The sequence below is a fragment of the Scyliorhinus torazame genome, chromosome 4, assembly GCF_047496885.1.
Source record: "Scyliorhinus torazame isolate Kashiwa2021f chromosome 4, sScyTor2.1, whole genome shotgun sequence".
NCBI classification, from domain to species: Eukaryota; Metazoa; Chordata; class Chondrichthyes; order Carcharhiniformes; family Scyliorhinidae; genus Scyliorhinus; species Scyliorhinus torazame.
In genome coordinates, this window is record NC_092710.1 from 353,795,493 (window position 1) to 353,816,219 (window position 20,727).

Genomic DNA, 20,727 nt, shown 5'->3' on the forward strand with positions numbered 1-20,727 from the left:
CACCTTATAGGCACGCACACCTGTACGCACGCACACCTTGTACGCACGCCCACCTGAACGCACGCCCACCTGAACGCACGCCTACCTGAACGCACGCCTACCTGAACGCACGCCCACCTGAACGCACGCCCACCTGAACGCACGCCCACCTGAACGCACGCCCACCTTATAGGCACGCCCACCTTATAGGCACGCACACCTTATAGGCACGCACACCTGAACGCACGCACACCTGAACGCACGCACACCTGAACGCACGCACACCTGAACGCACGCACACCTGAACGCGCACCTTATAGGCACGCACACCTGAACGCACGCACACCTGTACGCACGCACACCTGTACGCACGCACACCTGTACGCACGCACACCTGAACGCACGCGCACCTTGTAGGCACGCACACCTGTACGCACGCACACCTGTACGCACGCACACCTTATAGGCACGCACACCTTATAGGCACGCACACCTTATAGGCACGCACACCTTATAGGCAAGCACACCTGAACGCACGCACACCTGAACGCACGCACACCTGAACGCACGCACACCTGAACGCACGCACACCTGAACGCGCACCTTATAGGCACGCACACCTGAACGCACGCACACCTGAACGCACGCACACCTGAACGCACGCACAGCTGAACGCACGCACAGCTGAACGCACGCACACCTGTACTCACGCACACCTGAACGCAAGCACACCTTATAGGCACGCACACCTTATAGGCACGCACACCTGTACGCACGCACACCTTATAGGCACGCACACCTGTACGCACACACCTTATAGGCACGCACACCTGTACGCACGCACACCTGAACGCACGCACACCTGAACGCACGCACACCTGAACGCACGCACACCTGAACGCACGCACACCTTATAGGCACGCACACCTTATAGGCACGCACACCTTATAGGCACGCACACCTTATAGGCACGCACACCTGTACGCACGCACACCTGTACGCACGCACACCTGGACGCACGCACACCTGGACGCACGCACACCTGGACGCACGCACACCTGGACGCACGCACACCTGGACGCACGCACACCTGGACGCACGCACACCTGGACGCACGCACACCTGGACGCACGCACACCTGGACGCACGCACACCTGGACGCACGCACACCTGGACGCACGCACACCTGGACGCACGCACACCTGGACGCACGCACACCTGGACGCACGCACACCTGAACGCACGCACACCTGAACGCACGTACACCTTATAGGCACGCACACCTGAACGCACGCACACCTGAACGCACGCACACCTGAACGCACGCACCCCTGTACGCACGCACACCTTAGAGGCACGCACACCTTAGAGGCACGCACACCTTAGAGGCACGCACACCTTAGAGGCACGCACACCTGAACGCACGCACACCTGAACGCACGCACACCTTATAGGCACGCACACCTTATAGGCACGCACACCTTATAGGCACGCACACCTGAACGCACGCACGCACACCTGTACGCACGCACACCTTATAGGCACGCACACCTGTACGCACGCACCTTATTGGCACGCACACCTGTACGCACGTGCACCTGAACGCACGCGCACCTGAACGCACGCGCACCTGAACGCACGCGCACCTGAACGCACGCGCACCTGAACGCACGCGCACCTGAACGCACGCGCACCTGAACGCACGCGCACCTGAACGCACGCGCACCTGAACGCACGCGCACCTGAACGCACGCGCACCTGAACGCACGCGCACCTGAACGCACGCGCACCTGAACGCACGCGCGCCTGAACGCACGCGCGCCTGAACGCACGCGCGCCTGAACGCACGCGCGCCTGAACGCACGCGCGCCTGAACGCACGCGCGCCTGAACGCACGCGCGCCTGAACGCACGCGCGCCTGCACACCTGCACGCACGCACACCTGCACACCTGAACGCACGCACACCTGAACGCACGCACACCTGAACGCACGCACACCTGAACGCACGCGCACCTGAACGCACGCGCACCTGAACGCACGCGCACCTGAACGCACGCGCACCTGAACGCACGCGCACCTGAACGCACGCGCACCTGAACGCACGCGCACCTGAACGCACGCGCACCTGAACGCACGCGCACCTGAACGCACGCGCACCTGAACGCACGCACACCTTATAGTCATGCACACCTGTACGCACGCGCACCTGAACGCACGCGCACCTGAACGCACGCGCACCTGTACGCAAGCACACCTTGTACGCAAGCACACCTTGTACGCACGCACACCTTGTACGCACGCCCTCCTGAATTCACGCCCACCTGTACGCACGCACACCTGAACGCAGGCACACCTGTACGCAGACGCCTATTGAGGGATGCTCTCCTCTTCTCCCCATTGCTCCCCAGTCTCTGAGCCCTGAGTTTAACCTCCCTTTCTCCCACTTCCTTCTCATTTTCCTCCTAGTCCTGTCTTGCTGTCCAGGCGATCCCCTACTCCTCCAGCAATCTTTGCGACCTTGTTTCCCCGACTCCCTCCTCCAGTCTCTGTTCCACGCTGTTTCTCTGTTGAACTGTCTTTTAAAATTTCAGCTCCCAGTTCAAGCCTGCGTGTGGCACAGCAGCATTTTGAAGAAGCCTTTGCAAAAGTGCGACCGTCTGTCTCCAAAAAGGTGAGATCCCCGAGTAACATCGAGAGAATTCACGCTCCACCCCTCCCCCCGAAGCCCTCCCGCCCAGCCCCGTCCCCTGGTGTAGTGGAGACAGATTGAATCACACCGTTCAAAAGAAAATTCGATAATGATTGTAAAAGAAAATAATTGTTGAAATATGACTGTTTATTAGTCATGAATTGACTCATCTTTTCACTGCCATGTTCACCCATTTACTCTCCGCTCTCTTCTCCAATCTCTGCCCTTTCCTATTTCCCACCTCCCTCTGAGCTGTGACGTTTTTGTGCGCACTGTCTTAACTCGCTCTCTCTCTCTCGCAGGATCGGCTGATGTATGAATTACTGCGACAGTCTCTCAGCCGGTGACACTGGGCAGTGGATTGAAGTGTGCGTGTTCCTTCCTGCACCTCTCCCTGTGCTGCTGTTTGAAGTTCTTTCACACCGGCTGCTGCTGGTGGAACGTTTACAGAAACTGTTGAACAATTTAATCCTGATCTGACTGTGAGCCGCATTCCCTGATTATATGGATCCAGATAGAATGACTGGGTTTCCATCTCCTGTTTCCTGTTCCCAGGATCAGGCTGGTCACCATCTGGAGTCACTGGAAAGGTGGACAGGCTTGTTTCATAGTTTCAAATACTTTAATGAAACTCTTTAATTACTACACATCTTGGTAAAATCTCCCACCTCACAAAAATAGCATTCCGAGATCTAGGAGCAAGAAGCAATAAATAGGCTTATGTCCAAAGATGTGCAGGTTAGGTGGATTGGCCATGATAAATTGCCCTTGGTGACCAAAAAAGTTAGGAGGTGTTATTGGGTTGTGTGGATAGGGTGGAAGTGAGGGCTTAAGTGGGTCGGTGCAGACTCAATGGGCCGAATGGCCTCCTTCCGCACTGTATATTCTGTGTTCTATGTATTGTCATTTTCCTGCAACATGAAAGAGACCATAAACTTTATAATCAAACCTTACTTTCTGCTTATTTAAAAATGGATTTTGCTGGATCAGAAAACATGGCTGCCACACCCATCCATTGTGGGGACCCATCCTAATCAAACAGGGAGTAAGATATAATCTGTCTCCTGAGGTCGGACAAAGAGAGAGCACCGTTAAAACTCGGTATATCTGCGGTGCTGCTAATAGCTACCATCCATCTCCCAAAGTAAATAATGGGTTTTGACCAGAGACATAGAAACTGATTGTTAACCTGAAACTGCCTTGTGGAAAGACAATGCCACACCGTCTAAGCTCCTTGGCTGTTGGAAAGTTTTGATATATTCCTGGACTCTCATAAGCCTGCTGTTAACATCCAGCTTGTGAAAGCCAATCAAGGAGTCCAGGCTGATGGGAGAGTGTACCTCGAATCTAAACGTCAATGCCTGGCCCCTCGGATACTGAAGCGGTCCCTGTCCAAATGCAGCAAGACCTGGACAATATCCAGGCTTGGGCTGACAAGTGGCAAGTTACATTGGCGCCAGACAATGACCATCTCCAACAAGCGAGGATCTAACTATCACTCCTTCACATTCAATGACTGAATCCTCTATCAACATCCAGGGGGAGGGGAGGGGATGTCATTGACTAGAAATTCGACTGGACTACCATTATAAATTCGACACTCCAGTAGCTCGACAAAGCAGCCAACTTGATTGGCACCCGATCTGCAACCATTCACTGCCTCGACCACCGACAAACAGTATCAGCCGTGTGTACCATCTGCAAGATGCACTGCAGGAACTCACCAAGGCTCCTTGTGCAGGAGGCCATGTTGTTGACCATCCAACCTGAGTCACAGGACCAAGATGCTTTCTACAAAGTCTGAATCCTCAACATATTGGTGGTGAAATCCAGACCACCTACAGCTACCAATAACAAGTGCTCAATAACTTCCATCTCTTGATGTCTTTTGTTGATGATAATAAAAAAAGATTATTATTATATTTTGTTATCTGGGAGTGTCTCAAAACCCTGAATGATAGCTTGAAACACTTCTTTACATTATTCCAAACAAATATATACCACTAACAACCACAATGTCCAACTCTGTGAGGAACCAGACCAGTCATTGTGTAAACAACTAATAGAATATTTATTAAAATACGAGAAATAAACACAATGATAGAGAATGGCACAAATACATTAATAACTCACACACTTTTATCCGAATTTACCTCTTGTCCCCAAAATATACCCACTGAACTCCCTGGGACACCCCTTTTCCTCAGCAACATCCAACCTTTAGTAACTCTGCAGGTCAAACCCAATTATTAGTTACCACATGATACCACTGAGGTGACCAAGCCTGGGACACCGTCTCTTCCTGGTTCAACGAAGGCGCGCAACTGTGTATTTTCGAGGAGTATATCTGCTTTGACTTTAGATGTTAGATGGAACAGGCCTCCCTGACTTGGATCACAGATGGAATGCCTAATCAGGGTGCTAGCAGTTGTATTGTTTAGTCTCTTTGATATTGCCCCTCTGTGGATTTGGTTGACCATCTCGCTCAAATTCCTTGCCTTTAGAAATTATCATTAGTATAGCCCCACTGATCTCTGGTAAACCATGTTTCTGATATGGCCATTTATGGTGGTACTAATCGAGAAACGCTTCCTTTCTTAAGCATCGGGATGGAAAACGGCCACATCCCCAGAGTTATGCTGCATGAGCTCCCTGCTGCCCCGCCCTTGTCATAATAAAAATAACAATCTTTATTGTCACAAGTCGGTTTACATTAACACTGCAATGAAGTTACTGTGAAAATCCCCTAGTCGCCACATTCCGGCGCCTGTTCGGGTACACAGAGGGAGAATTCAGAATGTCCAAATTCACCTAACAAGTCTTTTGGGACTTGTGGGAGGAAACCGGAGCACCCGGAGGAAACCCACGCAGAGACGGGGAGAACGTGCAGACTCCGCACAGACAGTGACCCAAGCCGGGAATCGAATGTGGGACCCTGGAGCTGTGAAGCAACAGTGCTAATCACTGTGCTATCGTGCAGACAAGGCAAGCAGTGTGTCCAAAGCTCTGATTCAAGGATTAATAAACCAGAAACGAGCGAACTGAACATCAATCACAAACAAGGGAAATTCTAGGTGATGCCCATTGCAGATGATGACACCATCAGGACCTGCAACCCCAAAAGTTGTAAAGCTGGCAAACAATATTTAGCTGATCCTACACCTTCCGCAAGGGACGGGTCCCTTTGATACAAATTGGCTTGTTCACCCATCACAAGAAATGCAAATGATTACTTCACTTGAGGAGAGTTTTGATGCCGCAGCCACATCAGCCCTCGCTCGCCTGCGGCTGGTCTCATTCACATGACTTTTAAAGAGCTCTTGCCAATCTTCTTGTTAACCAGCATCAGCTTGCCATGTAGGTTGGTAAGTGTGGAAGAGCATCAGAACAAACAAGTTGTAAGATCCCTTTCAGAGTCTCACTTGGTTTGAAACCATACTCTACAGACCAGGGAGTGGTCCTGGTACCGAAGCTGGGCAGGTAATTGAAGTATCAATGGGGGAGCATTTTGCAGACCTGATCATAGGAAAGGACAAGGATGGGTCTGAGAGCAAACTTCTAAACTGAGGAAAGGTCAATTTTAATAAGATCCAGATATGATTTGGACAGAGTGCACTGGGAGCAGATACCTTTAGGCAAATCTGTGACAGGACAGTGGGATGCATTCAAGAAGGAAATAGGGAGAGTGCAGGGCCAACAAGTTCTAATAAAGAAAAGGGTAGGACCAACAAATCCAGTGGACGCTGGATATCGAGGGATATATAGCATTGGATCAGGAGAAAAGGGGAGGCATATGGAAGATATCGAGGGCTCAAAACATGAAAGGGGACATGAAAGGATACTGGCAGCTAGAATAAAGGAAAATCCGAAGTTGTTTTACATTAAGGGTAAAAGGATAACTAAGGAAAGAGTAGGGCCCATTAAGGAGCACTGGGGTAATTTGTGTGTGGAGCCTGAGGATGTAGATCGGATTCGAAATGAATACATTGTGTTGGTGTTCACTAGTGAGAGGGATGGCGTGGGTATAGAAATCAGGGAGAAGGACTGTAATGAAATAAAATAAATTAACGTAGACTGAGAGGAGCTCTGAGTGGTCTGGCAGGTTTGAAAGTAGATAAATCTCCAGGGTAGGATGAAATGTAGCCCAGGCTGTTAAGGGAGGCTATAACAGGGGTACTGGCAATTATTTTTAATCCCTCTCTGGCCACAGGAGGACTGGAGAATAGCCAATGTGGTACCATTATACAAGAAGGGAGGAAGGGATAAACCAGAAAACTATTGGAAGCAATTCTGAGAGTCATTTGGAGACGGGGATTAATCAATAACAGTCAGCATGGTTTTGTTAAGGGGAGGTCATGTCTGACTAACTTGATTTAATTTTTCAAAGAGTTGACCACGTGTGTAGATGAAGGAAATGCATTTGAGATAGTCTATCTGCACTTCATCAAGGCTTTTGATAAGATCCCACTTGGGAGACTGATAGTGAAGGTACGTGCCCATGGGATCCAAGAAAGATTGGATGCAGAATTGGCTGTGTGGCAGGAAGCAGAGAGTGATGGTCGAAGGGTGTTTTTCTGACAGGAAACCTGTGTCCAGTGCGGTCCCACAGGGATCAGGGTTGGGGCCCTGGCTGTTTGTGGTTTATATAAATAATTTAGACTTGAATGTCTAAATTGAATGATCAGTACGTATGCAGATGATATGAGAATTGGTGGGGTGATCAATAGTGAGGAAGATAGCCTTCGATTACAGGAGGATAGAAATGGGCTGGTCAGTGACAAATGGAGTTCAATCTGGATCAGTGTGAGTTGGTGTACTTGGGCAGGACGCACGAACAGACTCAAAAACGGCTTCTACCCTGCTGTTACCAGACTCCTAAACGACCCTCTTATGGACTGACCTGATTAACACTACACCCTGTATGCTTCATCTGATGCCAGTGCTTATGTAGTTACATTGTGTACCTTGTGTTGCCCTATTGTATATTTTATTTCCTTTTCTTTTCATGTACTTAATGATCTGTTGAGCTGCTCACAGAAAAATACTTTTCACTGTACCTCGGTACAGTTGACAATAAACAAAATCCAAAGGCTCTATAGCCAGCGCAAACAACAATGGAGACAGTGGGCACCCTGCCTTGTTCCCCTGTGCAGTTCAAAGTTTTGTGAGCCCATATCATTGCTCCATACACTCACCCTCGGTGCCACATATTACGGGTACACCCACGCCACAAACCTCAGCCCAAACCCGAGCCTTCCCAGGATCTCAAACAGGTCCCGCCACTCCACCCAGTCAAACGCCTTCTCCGCGTCCATGGACACACTGGCACTCTCAATGGGGTCATGGTCACGTTTAACAGACTCCTTATAGTGCTAGAAAGCTGCCTGCCCTTTATAAACCCTGTTTGTCCTTGGCAAACACCCACAAGACACAACCTTCCATCCTTGTATAGGGTGTTGGTGAGGCCGCATCTGGAGTATTGTGTTCAGTTTTGGTCTCCTTACCTGAGAAGGACATATTGGCACTGGAGGGAGTGCAGAGGAGATTCACTAGGTTGATCCCAGAGTTGAGGGGATTAGATTATGACGAGAGGTTGAGTAGACTGGGACTGTACTCATTGGAATTTAGAAGGATGCGGGGGGATCTTATTGAGACATATAAGATTATGAAGGGAATAGATAGGATAGATGAGGGCAGGTTGTTTCCACTGGTCGGGAAAAGCAGAACTAGGGGGCATAGGCTAGTATATATCAGGGGAGGTAGATTTAGGACGGAGTGTAGGAGGAACTTCTTCACTCAAAGGGTTGTGAACCTCTGGAATTCCTTGCCCAGTGAAGCAGTTGAGGCTCCTTCTTTAAACATTTTTAAGAAAAAGATAGATGCCTTTCTAAAGAATAAAGGGATTCGGGGATATGGTGTACGGGCCGGAGAGTGGAGCTGAGTCCATAAAGATCAGCCATGATCTCATTGAATGGTGGAGCAGGCTCGAGGGGCCAGATGGCCTACTCCTGCTCCTAGTTCTTATGTTCTTCCAGCCACCAATTTAGCCAGCATTTTCACTTCCGTATTTAACAGAGATATGGGCCTATACGGCCCACATTCCAAAGGGACCTTCCCCTTTTTTGGTATTAATGTGATTTGCCTGCATCATCTTTACCGGCAACTTCCCCTTCTCCAACGCCTCATTAAACCCCCCAAGACACGTGGTGCCAGGTCTGTCGCAAACTCCTTGTAGAATTCCACCGGGTAACCATCGGGCCCAGGGTCTTCCCTGACTTCATACCCCTCACACTGTCCAATATCTCCCTCAGCCCTTGGATAGCTGAGGAGATTGTGGCGACATTGGTGGTGATCTTTCAGGAATCGCTGGAGGCAGGAAGGGTCCCAGAGGACTGGAAAATGGCGAATGTAACACCCCAGTTTAAGAAGGGAGGGAGGCAGAAGACGGGAAATTATAGGCCAGGTAGCCTGACTTCGACCATTGGTAAGATTTTAAAGTCCACAATTAAAGATGAGATCGCGGAGTACTTGGAAGTGCATGGTAAAATAGGACTGAGTCAGCATGGCTTCGTCAAGGGGAGGTCATGTCTGACAAATCTGTTAGAGTCCTTTGAGGAGGTAACAAGGAAGTTAGACAAAGGAGAACCAGTGGACGTGATTTATTTAGATTTCCAGAAGGCCTTTGACAAGGTGCCGCATAGGAGACTGTCAAATAAGTTAAGAGCCCATGGTGTTAAGGGTAAGATCCTGGCATGGATAGAGGATTGGCTGACTGGCAGAAGGCAGAGAGTGGGGATAAAGGGGTCTTTTTTAGGATATCAGCCGGTGACTCGTGGTGTGCCCCAGGGGTCGGTGGTGGGCCACAACTTTTCACAATATACATTAATGATCTGGAAGAAGGTACTGAAGGCACTGTTGCTACGTTTGCAGATGATACAAAGATCTGTCGAGGGACAGGTAGTATTGAGGAAGCAGGCAGTATTTTCTAAATGGGGAAATACTTCGGAAATCAGAAGCACAAAGGGACTTGGGGGTCCTTGTTCACGATTCTCTTTAGGTTAACCTGCAGGTTCAGTCGGCAGTTAGGAAGGTAAATGCTGGGGTGGCATGTGGTGCAGTAGTTAGCACTGGGACTACGGCACTGAGAACACGGGTTTGAATCCCGTCCCGCGGTCACTGTCCGTGTGGAGTTTGCACATTCTCCCCGTGTTTGCGTGGGTTTCACCCCCACAACCCAAAGATGTGCAGGCTAGGTGGATTGGCCACGCTAAAATAACCCTTAATTGGAAAAGAACAATAATTGGCTACTCTAAATTTATTTTTTTTAAAGGGAAGGAAAATGCAATGTTTGCATTCATACAAGAGCAGGGATGTACTTCTGAGGCTAGATAAGGCTTTGGTCAGACCCCATTTGGAGCATTGTGAGCAGTTTTGGGTCCTGTATCTAAGGAAGGATGTGCTGGCCTTGGAAAGGGTCCAGAGGAGATTAACAAGAATGATCCCTGGAATGAAGAGATTGTCGCTTGAGGAACAATTGAGCACTTTGTGTCTGTACACGTTGGAGTTTAGAAGGATGAGGGGGGATTTTATTGAAACTTGCAGGATACTGCGAGGCCTGGATAGAGTGGACGTGGAGAGGATGTTTCCACTTGTGGGAGAAACTGGAACCAGAGGACACAATGTCAGACTGAAGGGACGATCCTTCAAAACAGAGATGAGGAAGGGCAGCACGGTGTAGTGGTTAGCACTGCTGCTTCATGGCTCCGAGGTCCCAGGTCAGATCCCGGGTCTAGGTCACTGTCTGTGTGGAGTTTGCACATTCTCCCCGTGTTTGTGTGGGTTTCGAAAAATTAATTGGGTACTCTAAATTTATTTTTTAAAAAGGAATGAGGAGGAGTTTCTTCAGGTGGTGGTGAATCTGTGGAATTCTTTGCCGCAGAAGGCTGTGGAGGCCAAATCACTGAGTGTCTTTAAGACGGAGAGAGATAGGTTCTTGATTAATAAGGGGATCAGGGGTTATGGGGAGAAGGCAGGAGAATGGGGCAGAGAATAATAGCCATGATTGAATGGCATTCATACTCGATGGGCTGAGTGGCCTAATTCTTCTCCTATGTCTTATGGTTCCTGTAGTGCTTGCCTATTCTCTTCCTCCAACTCTGGAAACTCCAGTTCGTCTAAAAACCGTCCCGTGTCTCCCTCTTCACCCCCTGGGTCCTCTCTGTATATCTCCTTATAATAATCCCAAAAAGGGGACTTCCGTTGACGTACTGAGCGGCTGCACATCAGGTGGCTCTCCTCCCAACTAGAGCCAAAAGACACTTTTAGACAAATTTGCCCCAAAAAACCCCACCGCAGGAAAAGGAACAACGGAGTTCAAGAGGCCGACGAGAGGGCAGAAGTGGCGGAAAGGGCCACGAGCAATGGGCAGCTGAACCGGTGGACTGCTCGAGAGGGGGAGACCATCAGCCCGAGCATCAGCCAACCCTCGCCACCAGGAGATGGATGGAAGACCTTCCTAATGAAGGAGCTGGCTACCATGAAAGAGGCGATTAGAATCGAGATCCAGGTGGCGGTGAAGATGGTGGTGACGGAGGCGATGGCTTCCCTACAAGGAACGATCGACGGACCGGGAAAGAAAGTGGAGGCGCAAGAGAGTGAGCCTTAGCTGACCAGAGTGACGGGATCATCGCTCTGGAGGCAGAGGTGAAAAGGTTGGTGGCGGCCCAGGGGAGCTTGAAGGGGAAAGTCGAGGACCAGGAAAACAGTCAGAACGTACGGATCATGGGCCTGCCGGAAGGCATCGAGGGCAGGCGTCTGACAAGACTATATCGCCCAAATGCTGGGCAACTTAGTCAGGAGGGACAGATTCCCCAACCCCCCCCCCAGAACTTGACAGGGCGCTCAGGTCGGGGAGCAGCCGAGAGTAATCATAGAGAAGCTGCACCGATACCAGGACCATGAAAGGATCCTGTGGTGGGCTAGACAGACGAAGGTGAGCACTTGGGAAGGACGTAGAATCCGGAGCGATCAGGACATTGGGGCAGTCCTGGCAAAAAAAAGGGCCGATTCAAGCAGGCAAAATGGGTGCTTTAAAAGAGTGGGTGGGATTTGGCATGTTATTGCCAAACTCGGGGGTCATGCAGCAGAGTAAAGAGTGATTTCATCACTCTAGGCCTTTTGGCTAAGGTGAGTGTGAGGTCAGGTGTAATGCCTGGATCTGGTATGTCTCTCTTGTGGGGAGCATGAATTGGATTCAATTTGAATTGTTTTGGAACAGGAGCAGGATTAGGGTTTTGCCCAGGTTCGATCCCAGCTCTGGTTCACTGTCCGTGTGGAGTTTGCACATTCTCCCCGTGTTTACGCAGATTTTGCCCCCACAACCAAAAGATGTGCAGGGTAGGTGGATTGGACACGCTAAATTGCCCCTTAATTAGCAAAAATGAATTGGGTACTCTGGGTACGACGAGAAGCACCAGTAGGCCTGGGAGAGATCATGGGGAGCATCAGCTCCAAGCAGGCGGGGAAGGCACCGGACTTGTATAAATAATTTGCACCAACCCTGGCCCCACACCCAAGGGTTGTTTGCAGACTCACTTGCGTGGGGAAACCCTGCCTCCTATGCTAACACAGGCCACGATATCATTGATACCCAAAAAAGATAAAGACCTGATGACATGCAGATCATACAGACCCATGCCGGGGTTTAGATATTTCAGTAAGCTCAGGGAAGGTGGTAAAAGAGGGGGAGGGGGGTGGCATTGTTAGTCAAGGACAGTATTACGGTGGCAGAAAGGAGGTTTGATGAGGACTCGTGTACTGAGGCAGTATGGGCTGAGGTTAGAAACAAGAAAGGAGAGGTCACCCTGTTAGGGGTTTTCTATAGGCCTCCGAAAAGTTCCAGAGATGTAGAGGAAAGGATTGCAAAGATGATTCTGGATAGGAGCGAAAGCAACAGGGTAGTTGTTATGGGGGACTTTAACTTTCCAAATATTGACTGGAAACGCTATAGCTCGAGTACTTTAGATGGGTCTGTTTTTGTCCAATGTGTGCAGGAGGGTTTCCTGACACAGTATGTAGATAGGCCAACGAGAGGCGAGGCCATATTGGATTTGGTACTGGGTAATGAACCAGGACAGGTGTTAGATTTGGAGGTAGGTGAGCACTTTGGTGATAGTGACCACAATTCGATTAAGTTTACTTTAGTGATGGAAAGGGATAGGTATATACCGCAGGGCAAGAGTTATATCTGGGGGGAAGGCAATTATGATGCGATGAGGCAAGACTTAGGATGCATCGGATGGAGAGGAAAACTGCAGGGGATGGGCACAATGGAAATGTGGAGCTTGTTCAAGGAACAGCTACTGCGTGTCCTTGATAAGTATGTACCGTCAGAGAGGAAGTGGTCGAGCAAGGGAACCGTGGTTTACTAAAGCAGTCAAAACACTTGTCAAGAGGAAGAAGGAGGTTTATGTAAAGATGAGACATGAAGGTTCATTTAGGGCGCTCAAAAGTTACAAGGTAGCTAGGAAGGACCTAAAGAGAGAGCTAAGAAGAGCCAGGAGGGGACATGAGAAGTCTTTGGCAGGTAGGATCGAGGATAACCATAAAGCTTTCTATAGATATGTCAGGAATAAACGAATGACTAGGGTAAGAGTCGGGCCAGTCAAGGACAGTAGTGGGAGGTTGTGTTTGGAGTCCGAGGAGATAGGAGAGGTGCTAAATGAATATTTTTCGTCAGTATTCACACAGGAAAAAGACAATGTTGTCGAGGAGAATACTGAGATTCCGGCTACTAGACTAGAAGGGCTTGAGGTTCATAAGGAGGAGGTGTTAGCAATTCTGGAAAGTGTGAAAATAGATAAGTCCCCTGGGCCGGATGTGTTTTATCCTAGGATTCTCTGGGAAGCTAGGGAGGAGACTGCTGAGCCTTTGGCTTTGATCTTTAAGTCACCTTTGTCTACAGGAATAGTGCCAGAAGACTGGAGGATAGCAAATGTTGTCCCTTTGTTCAAGAAGGGGAGTAGAGACAACCCCGGCAACTATAGACCAGTGAGCCTTACTTCTGTTGTGGGCAAAATCTTAGAAAGGTTTATAAGAGATAGGATGTATAATCATCTGGAAAGGAATAATTTGATTATAGTCAACACGGTTTTGTGAAGGGTAGGTTGTGCCTCACAAACCTTATTGAGTTCTTTGAGAAGGTGACCAAACAGGTGGATGAGGGTAAAGCAGTTGATGTGGTGTGTATGGATTTCAGTAAAGCGGTTGATAAGGTTCCCCATGGTAGGCTACTGCAGAAAATATGGAGGCATGGGATTCAGGGTGATTTAGCAGTTTGGATCAGAAATTGGCTAGCTGGAAGAAGACAAAGGATGGTGGTTGATGCGAAGTGTTCAGACTGGAGTCCAGTTACTAGTGGTGTACCACAAGGATCTGTTTTGGGGCCACTGCTGTTTGTCATTTTTATAAATGACATGGAGGAGGGCGTAGAACGATGGGTGAGTAAATTTGCAGATGACACTAAAGTCGGTGGAGTTGTGGACAGTGCGGAAGGATGTAGCAGGTTACAGAGGGACATAGATAAGCCGTAGTGCTGGGCTGAGAGGTGGCAAATGGAGTTTAATGTAGAGAAGTGTGAGGTGATCCATTTTGGAAGGAATAACAGGAAGACAGAGTACTGGGCTAATGGTAAGATTCTTGGTAGTGTGGATGAGAAGAGAGATCTTGGTGTCCATGTACATAGATCCCTGAAAGTTGCCACCCAGGTTGAGAGGGTTGTTAAGAAGGCGTACGGTGGGACTTCCGGGTGCGGCTATGCAGAGCTAGGTCGCATATTCGGCAGCTCCTGCTTGGAACGGACTTTTGGGCTCTTTTGCAGGGCCCCCACGGCATTTGTTTGACATTTCCCGGTGTGGGAAGAAGACTGCAACATTCCCCTGACGGTGTCCCCCAGGAGTGTTGTGTCTTTTGGCAACCAGACACGGCAGAAACAGTGAAAGATTTGGCTTTAACTGCAGGATAAACAGGGCCTCTTCCAGCATGCAGGCGGGGGAAGGGCAACCTTAAAGCTGCAAACTGACCTGAGGACCTTTATTAAAGGTGAATTCTAGCAGCAGAGGGAACAACTGTGAAAAGATCTCACCAGGGCCACTGAAGAAGCGGGGACGAGGCTTCCGGTGGCGGCCATGGAGGAGTAGGTCGCGCATTCGGCAGCTGCCGTCTGGAACAGACTTTCTGGGGCAGATTGGTGAAGCGAACACTGCCAAAAGGATTCCCTCGCGAGACTCCCGGTTGCGGCTATGTGGAGCTAAGTTGCACATTCGGCGGCTTCCGCAAAAACGGACTTTTGGGCTCTTTTCAGGGCCCCCAAGGGCACTTTTTCGACGTTTCCCGGTGTGGGAAGGAGTTCATAATAGTTCCCCGTCAGTATATGGCTTTAACTAGGAGCGGAGCGACAAAAAAGGTGGTGGTGGACCAGAAGAAGGGAGGGAAGAAGGACAAAATGGCGGCGGGCGGAGACCAGGCAGCGTGGAGGCAGTGGGCGGAGGAGCAACAGGAGGGTATCCAGCGCTGCCTCAGAGAGATTAAAACAGACCTGCTAGAGCCGATGAAGGCTTCTATTGATAAGCTGCTGGAGACACAGACGGCCCAGGGGGTGGCGATCCGAGAGACTCAACAAAAGACCTCTGACAATGAGGACGAGATCTCAGCCCTGGCGGTAAAGGTGGAGGCACACAAGGCGCTCCACAAGAAATGGCAGGAGCGGTTCGAGGAGATGGAGAATCCGTCGAGGCGGAAGAATCTGTGGATTCTGGGCCTCCCAGAGGGGCTGGAGGGGCCGGACGTGGGGGCCTATGTGGTCACCATGTTGAACTCGCTGATGGGAGCGGGGTCCTTCCAGGGGCACCTGGAGTGTTGGCGAGGAGGCCCAAGGCTAACGTGCCTCCGTGGGCGGTGCTGGTACGGTTCCATCGGTTCGTCGATCGGGAGTTGTGCTCAGGTGGGCCAAGAAGGAGAGGAGCAGCAGGTGGGAGAACGCGGAGGTTCGGATATATCAGGACTGGAGTGTGGAGGTGGCGAAGAGGAGGGCCGGGTACAATCGAGCGAAGGCGGTGCTGCACAGGAAGGGGGTGAAGTTTGGCATGTTGCAGCCGGCGCGATTGTGGGTTACCTACAAGGACCGGCACCATTATTTTGAGTCTCCGGAGGAGGCGTGGGCCTTCGTTCAGGCCGAGAAGCTGGAAACAGACTGAGGGTCAGGATGGGCGATTGGGGACTGCGGTGGATATGTTATGCCTATGTTTGGTGCCGGGGGGGGGGGGGGGCCTTTGCATTGTTTTGGGTTTCTTTTTCTCTTGTGTTTTTCTCTTTCGGGTTGGGGAGGGTGGATGGGGTGGGTTGGGCACTGTTTTGGTTGGTGGCGGGGCCTGGTAGGTGGAGAGCGCGGGATTCTTTCCCGCGCCGAAGACTGGGGGGGAGGGGTCGGGGCAGGGAAGCGAGGATTGTTTCCCGCGCTTAGAACGGAGGGGGAGAGCCTGTGAATGGGGAGCGGGAGAGGAGGGTGTGCCACACAATGGGAGGAGTCGAAGGGGAGGTGGGAGTGGCAGGGGTCAGCTGACTTGCGGAAGTGCAATGGGGGGAGCAAACCAGCTAGGATGGGTCCTAGCCGAGAGGGGGGGGGGGGGTTTCGAGTTGCTGCTGCTAAGATCAAGGAGGAGCTGGAGCGAGTGGGGGGGGGGGTCGAGACGGGGGCATGCCGCTGTGGAGAACGGGCCGTGTGGTGTTGGGCGTTCTGACACACAGATGAGCCAACACGGTTGTATATGGTACAACGCTATTTTATTTAAACTTTCTATGTACAGTTTTGTCTTGATACTCTGCACGTGGGGATTCCCTGTTTGTGATCTTGTAACAGGTCGTGTCCGTGTCTTTGTCCCCAGACCTACTGTCCACCAGGTGTCGTGCTCGTGCTTTTATGTGGTTGGTGTCCTTGTGTGTGATTGGTTGTGGTGTTGTGTGCTCTGATTTGTCTGTTGGTGTGTCCATCATGATGTGTGTGTTTGAATATCATGACAGGCCGGGTGTGGGGTGCGGGCGCGTGGCTGGCCGAGGAGGGGTCATGGCTAGTCGACGGGGGAGGGGGGGCGGGTAGCCCCCTGATCCGGCTGATAACCTGGAATGCAAGGGGACTGAATGGGCCGGTTAAGCGGGCCCGCGTGTTCGCGCACCTGAAGGGGCTGAAGGCGGATGTGGTCATGCTCCAGGAGACACACCTGAAGGTGGCAGACCAGGTAAGACAGAGGAAAGGGTGGGTAGGTCAGGTGTTTCAGTCGGGGCTAGATGCCAAAAATCGAGGGGTGGCGATCTTGGTGGGAAAGAAGGTGTTATTCGAGGCATAGACATAGAATTTACAGTGCAGAAGGAGGCCATTCGGCCCATCGAGTCTGCACCGGCTCTTGGAAAGAGCACCCTACCGAAGGTCCAAACCTCCACCCTATCCCCATAACCCAGTAACCCCACCTAATCCCCATAACCCAGTAACCCCACCCTACGGGCAATTTTGGACACTATGGGCAATTTATCATGGCCAATCCACCTAACCCGCACATCTTTGGACTGTGGGAGGAAACCGGAGAACCCGGAGGAAACCCACGCACACACGGGGAGAACGTGCAAACTCCGCACAGACAGTGACCCAAGCCGGAATCGAACCTGGGACCCTGGAGCTGTGAAGCAATTGTGCTAACCACCATGCTACCGTGCTGCCCCAAGGCGTCGAGCATTGTGGCAGATAATGGCGGTAGGTACATAATGGTCAGTGGTAAGTTACAGGGAGAGAGGGTGGTGCTGGTCAATGTGTATGCCCCGAACTGGGACGATGCGGGTTTTATGCGGCGCATGTTGGGTCGGATCCCAGACTTGGAAGTGGGGGTCCTGATAATGGGGGGAGACTTTAACACGGTGTTGGATCCTGTACTGGATCGCTCCAGGTCTAGGACGGGTAGGAAGCCGGCGGCGGCTAGAGTGCTGAGGGGGTTTATGGACCAAATGGGAGGGGTGAACCCTTGGAGATTTGCAAGGCCGGGGGCTAGGGAATTTTCATTCTTCTCACATGTCCATAAGGCTTATTCTCGAATTGACTTTTTAATTTTGAGTAGGGCGCTGATAGCGATAGTAGAGGATACCGAGTACTCGGCGATAGCCATTTCGGACCACGCCCCGCATTGGGTGGACTTGAAGATGGGGGAGGAGAGGGACCAGCGCCCGTTGTGGCGCTTGGAGGTGGGGCTGTTGGCGGACGAGGAGGTGAGCGAGCGGGTCCGAGGAAGTATAGAGAGGTACTTGGAGACCAACGACAACGGGGAGGTCCGAGTGGGGATGGTATGGGAGGCACTGAAGGCGGTGGTGAGGGGAGAGCTGATCTCCATTAGGGCCCACAAGGAGCGGGGGGAGAGGGAGAGGCTGGTGGGGGAGATGGTGAGGGTAGACAGGCGGTATGCAGAGGTGCCTGAGGAAGGACTGTTGAGGAAGATGCGCAGGTGGGGAGGAGCATAGGGTGTCGCTTTATGCGGACGACCTGCTGCTGTTTGTGGCGGACCCGGTGGGAGGAATGCCAGAGGTAATGAGGATCCTTAGGGAATTCGGGGACTTTTCGGGGTACAAGCTCAATATGAGCGAGCTGTTCGTAGTTCAGCTAGGGGACCAGGAGAGGGGGATTGGCGAGCTCCCACTAAAAAGGGCGGAGAGGAGTTACAGGTATTTGGGGGTCCAGGTGGCCAGGAGCTGGGGGGCCCTGCATAGGCTTAACTTTACAAGGCTGGTGGAGCAAATGGAGGAGGAGTTCAAGAGGTGGGACGCGCTGCCGCTGTCCCTGGCGGGTAGGGTGCAGTCAATCAAAATGACGGTGCTCCCAAGGTTTTTGTTCCTGTTCCAGTGCCTCCCCGTGTTTATCCCGAAGGCTTTTTTCAGGCGGGTTAACAGGAGTACAATGGGGTATGTGTGGGCACGAGGGACTCCGAGGGTGAGAAGGGTGTTCCTGGAGCGGAGTAGAGATGGGGGGGGTGCTGGAGCTGCCCAACCTCTGTGGTTACTACTGGGCCGCCAATGCGACGATGGTGCGCAAGTGGGTGATGGAGGGGGAGGGGGCTGCATGAAAGAGGCTGGAGTCGGCGTCCTGTGTGGGTACGAATCTGGGGGCGCTGGCAACTGCGCCACTGCCGCTCCCTCCAAGGAGGTGTAGAACATAGAACATAGAACATAGAAAAATACAGCACAGAACAGGCCCTTCGGCCCACGATGTTGTGCCGAACCTTTGTCCTAGATTAATCATAGATTATCATAGAATTTACAGTGCAGAAGGAGGCCATTCGGCCCATTGAGTCTGCACCGGCTCTTGGAAAGGGCACCCCACCCAAGGTCAACACCTCCACCCAACACTAAGGGCAATTTTGGACACTAAGAGCAATTTATCATGGCCAATCCACCTACCCTGCACATCTTTGGACTGTGGGAGGAAACCGGAGCACCCGGAGGAAACCCACGCACACATGGGGAGGATGTGCAGACTCCGCACAGACAGTGACCCAAGCCGGAATCGAACCTGGTACCCTGGAGCTGTGAAGCAATTGTGCTATCCACAATGCTACCGTGCTGCCCTTAAGAACAAATTTATCTACACTATATCATTCTATCGTAATCCATGTACCTATCCAATAGCTGCTTGAAGGTCCCTAATGTTTCCGACTCAACTACTTCCACAGGCAGTGCATTCCATGCCCCCACTACTCTCTGGGTAAAGAACCTACCTCTGACATCCCCCCTATATCTTCTACCATTCACCTTAAATTTATGTCCCCTTGTAATGCTTTGTTCCACCTGGGGAAAAAGTCTCTGGCTGTCTACTCTATCTATTCCCCAGATCATCTTATAAACCTCTATCAAGTCGCCCCTCATCCTTCTCCGTTCTAATGAGAAAAGGCCTAGCACCCTCAACCTTTCCTCGTAAGACCTACTCTCCATTCCAGGCAACATCCTGGTAAATCTCCTTTGCACCTTTTCCAAAGCTTCCACATCCTTTCTAAAATGAGGCGACCAGAACTGTACACAGTACTCCAAATGTGGCCTTACCAAAGTTTTGTACAGCTGCATCATCACCTCATGGCTCTTAAATTCAATCCCTCTGGTTTTTTTTTAAATATGTTTTATTGAAATTTTTTTCCCAAACAACAATTTTTTCCCTCTTACAAAGCAAACGCAACAATAACAATACAGAAATTTTAAACAATACACAAGTAACAAAACCCCTTTATCTTTGACCTAAACTAAACTAAACCCCCCCCCCCTGGGTTGCTGCTGCTGGTCATCTATCTCCCTTCTAACGTTCCGCTAGGTAGTCGAGGAACGGTTGCCACCGTCTGGTGAACCCTTGAGCCGATCCTCTCAGGGCAAACTTTATCTGCTCCAGTTTAATGAACCCCGCCATATCATTTACCCAGGCCTCCAGTCCGGGGGGTTTCGCCTCCTTCCACATGAGTAGGATCCTGCGCCGGGCTACTAGGGACGCAAAGGCCACAACATCGGCCTCTTTCGCCTCCTGCACTCCCGGCTCTTCCGCAACTCCAAATAGAGCTAACCCCCAGCCTGGTTTGACCCGGGCCTTCACCACTTGCAAAATCACTCCCGTCACTCCCTTCCAATACCCTTCCAGTGCCGGGCACGCCCAAAACATATGTGCGTGGTTTGCCGGGCTCCCGCCACACCTCCCACATTTGTCCTCCACTCCAAAGAACCAGCTCAATCTTGCTCCCGTTATGTGTGCTCTATGTAGCACCTTAAATTGAATCAGGCTAAGCCTGGCGCATGAGGAAGAGGAATTTACCCTGCTTAGGGCATCAGCCCACATACCCTCCTCTATCTCCTCCCCTAATTCTTCTTCCCACTTTCCTTTTAGTTCACCCACCGACTCCTGCCCCTCTTCCCTCATCTCTTTGTAAATCTCTGACACCTTGCCCTCTCCGACCCACACCCCTGAAAGCACCCTGTCCTGTATCCCCTGTGT

At 51.1% G+C, this 20,727-nt stretch overlaps 1 protein-coding gene across 1 annotated transcript in view; it reads left to right on the forward strand.

Moving 5' to 3' along the window:
• nvl (nuclear VCP like) overlaps nucleotides 1-4,589 on the forward strand; it is a 368,828-nt gene extending 364,239 nt beyond the window's left edge. The window contains exons 20-21 of the mRNA XM_072500597.1: nucleotides 2,572-2,651; nucleotides 2,972-4,589. Coding sequence (XP_072356698.1) covers nucleotides 2,572-2,651; nucleotides 2,972-3,016 — 125 coding nt within the window. The 3' untranslated portion in view covers nucleotides 3,017-4,589. The remainder of the gene's footprint in view (nucleotides 1-2,571; nucleotides 2,652-2,971) is intronic.
• The last annotated feature ends 16,138 nt before the right edge of the window (nucleotides 4,590-20,727 follow it).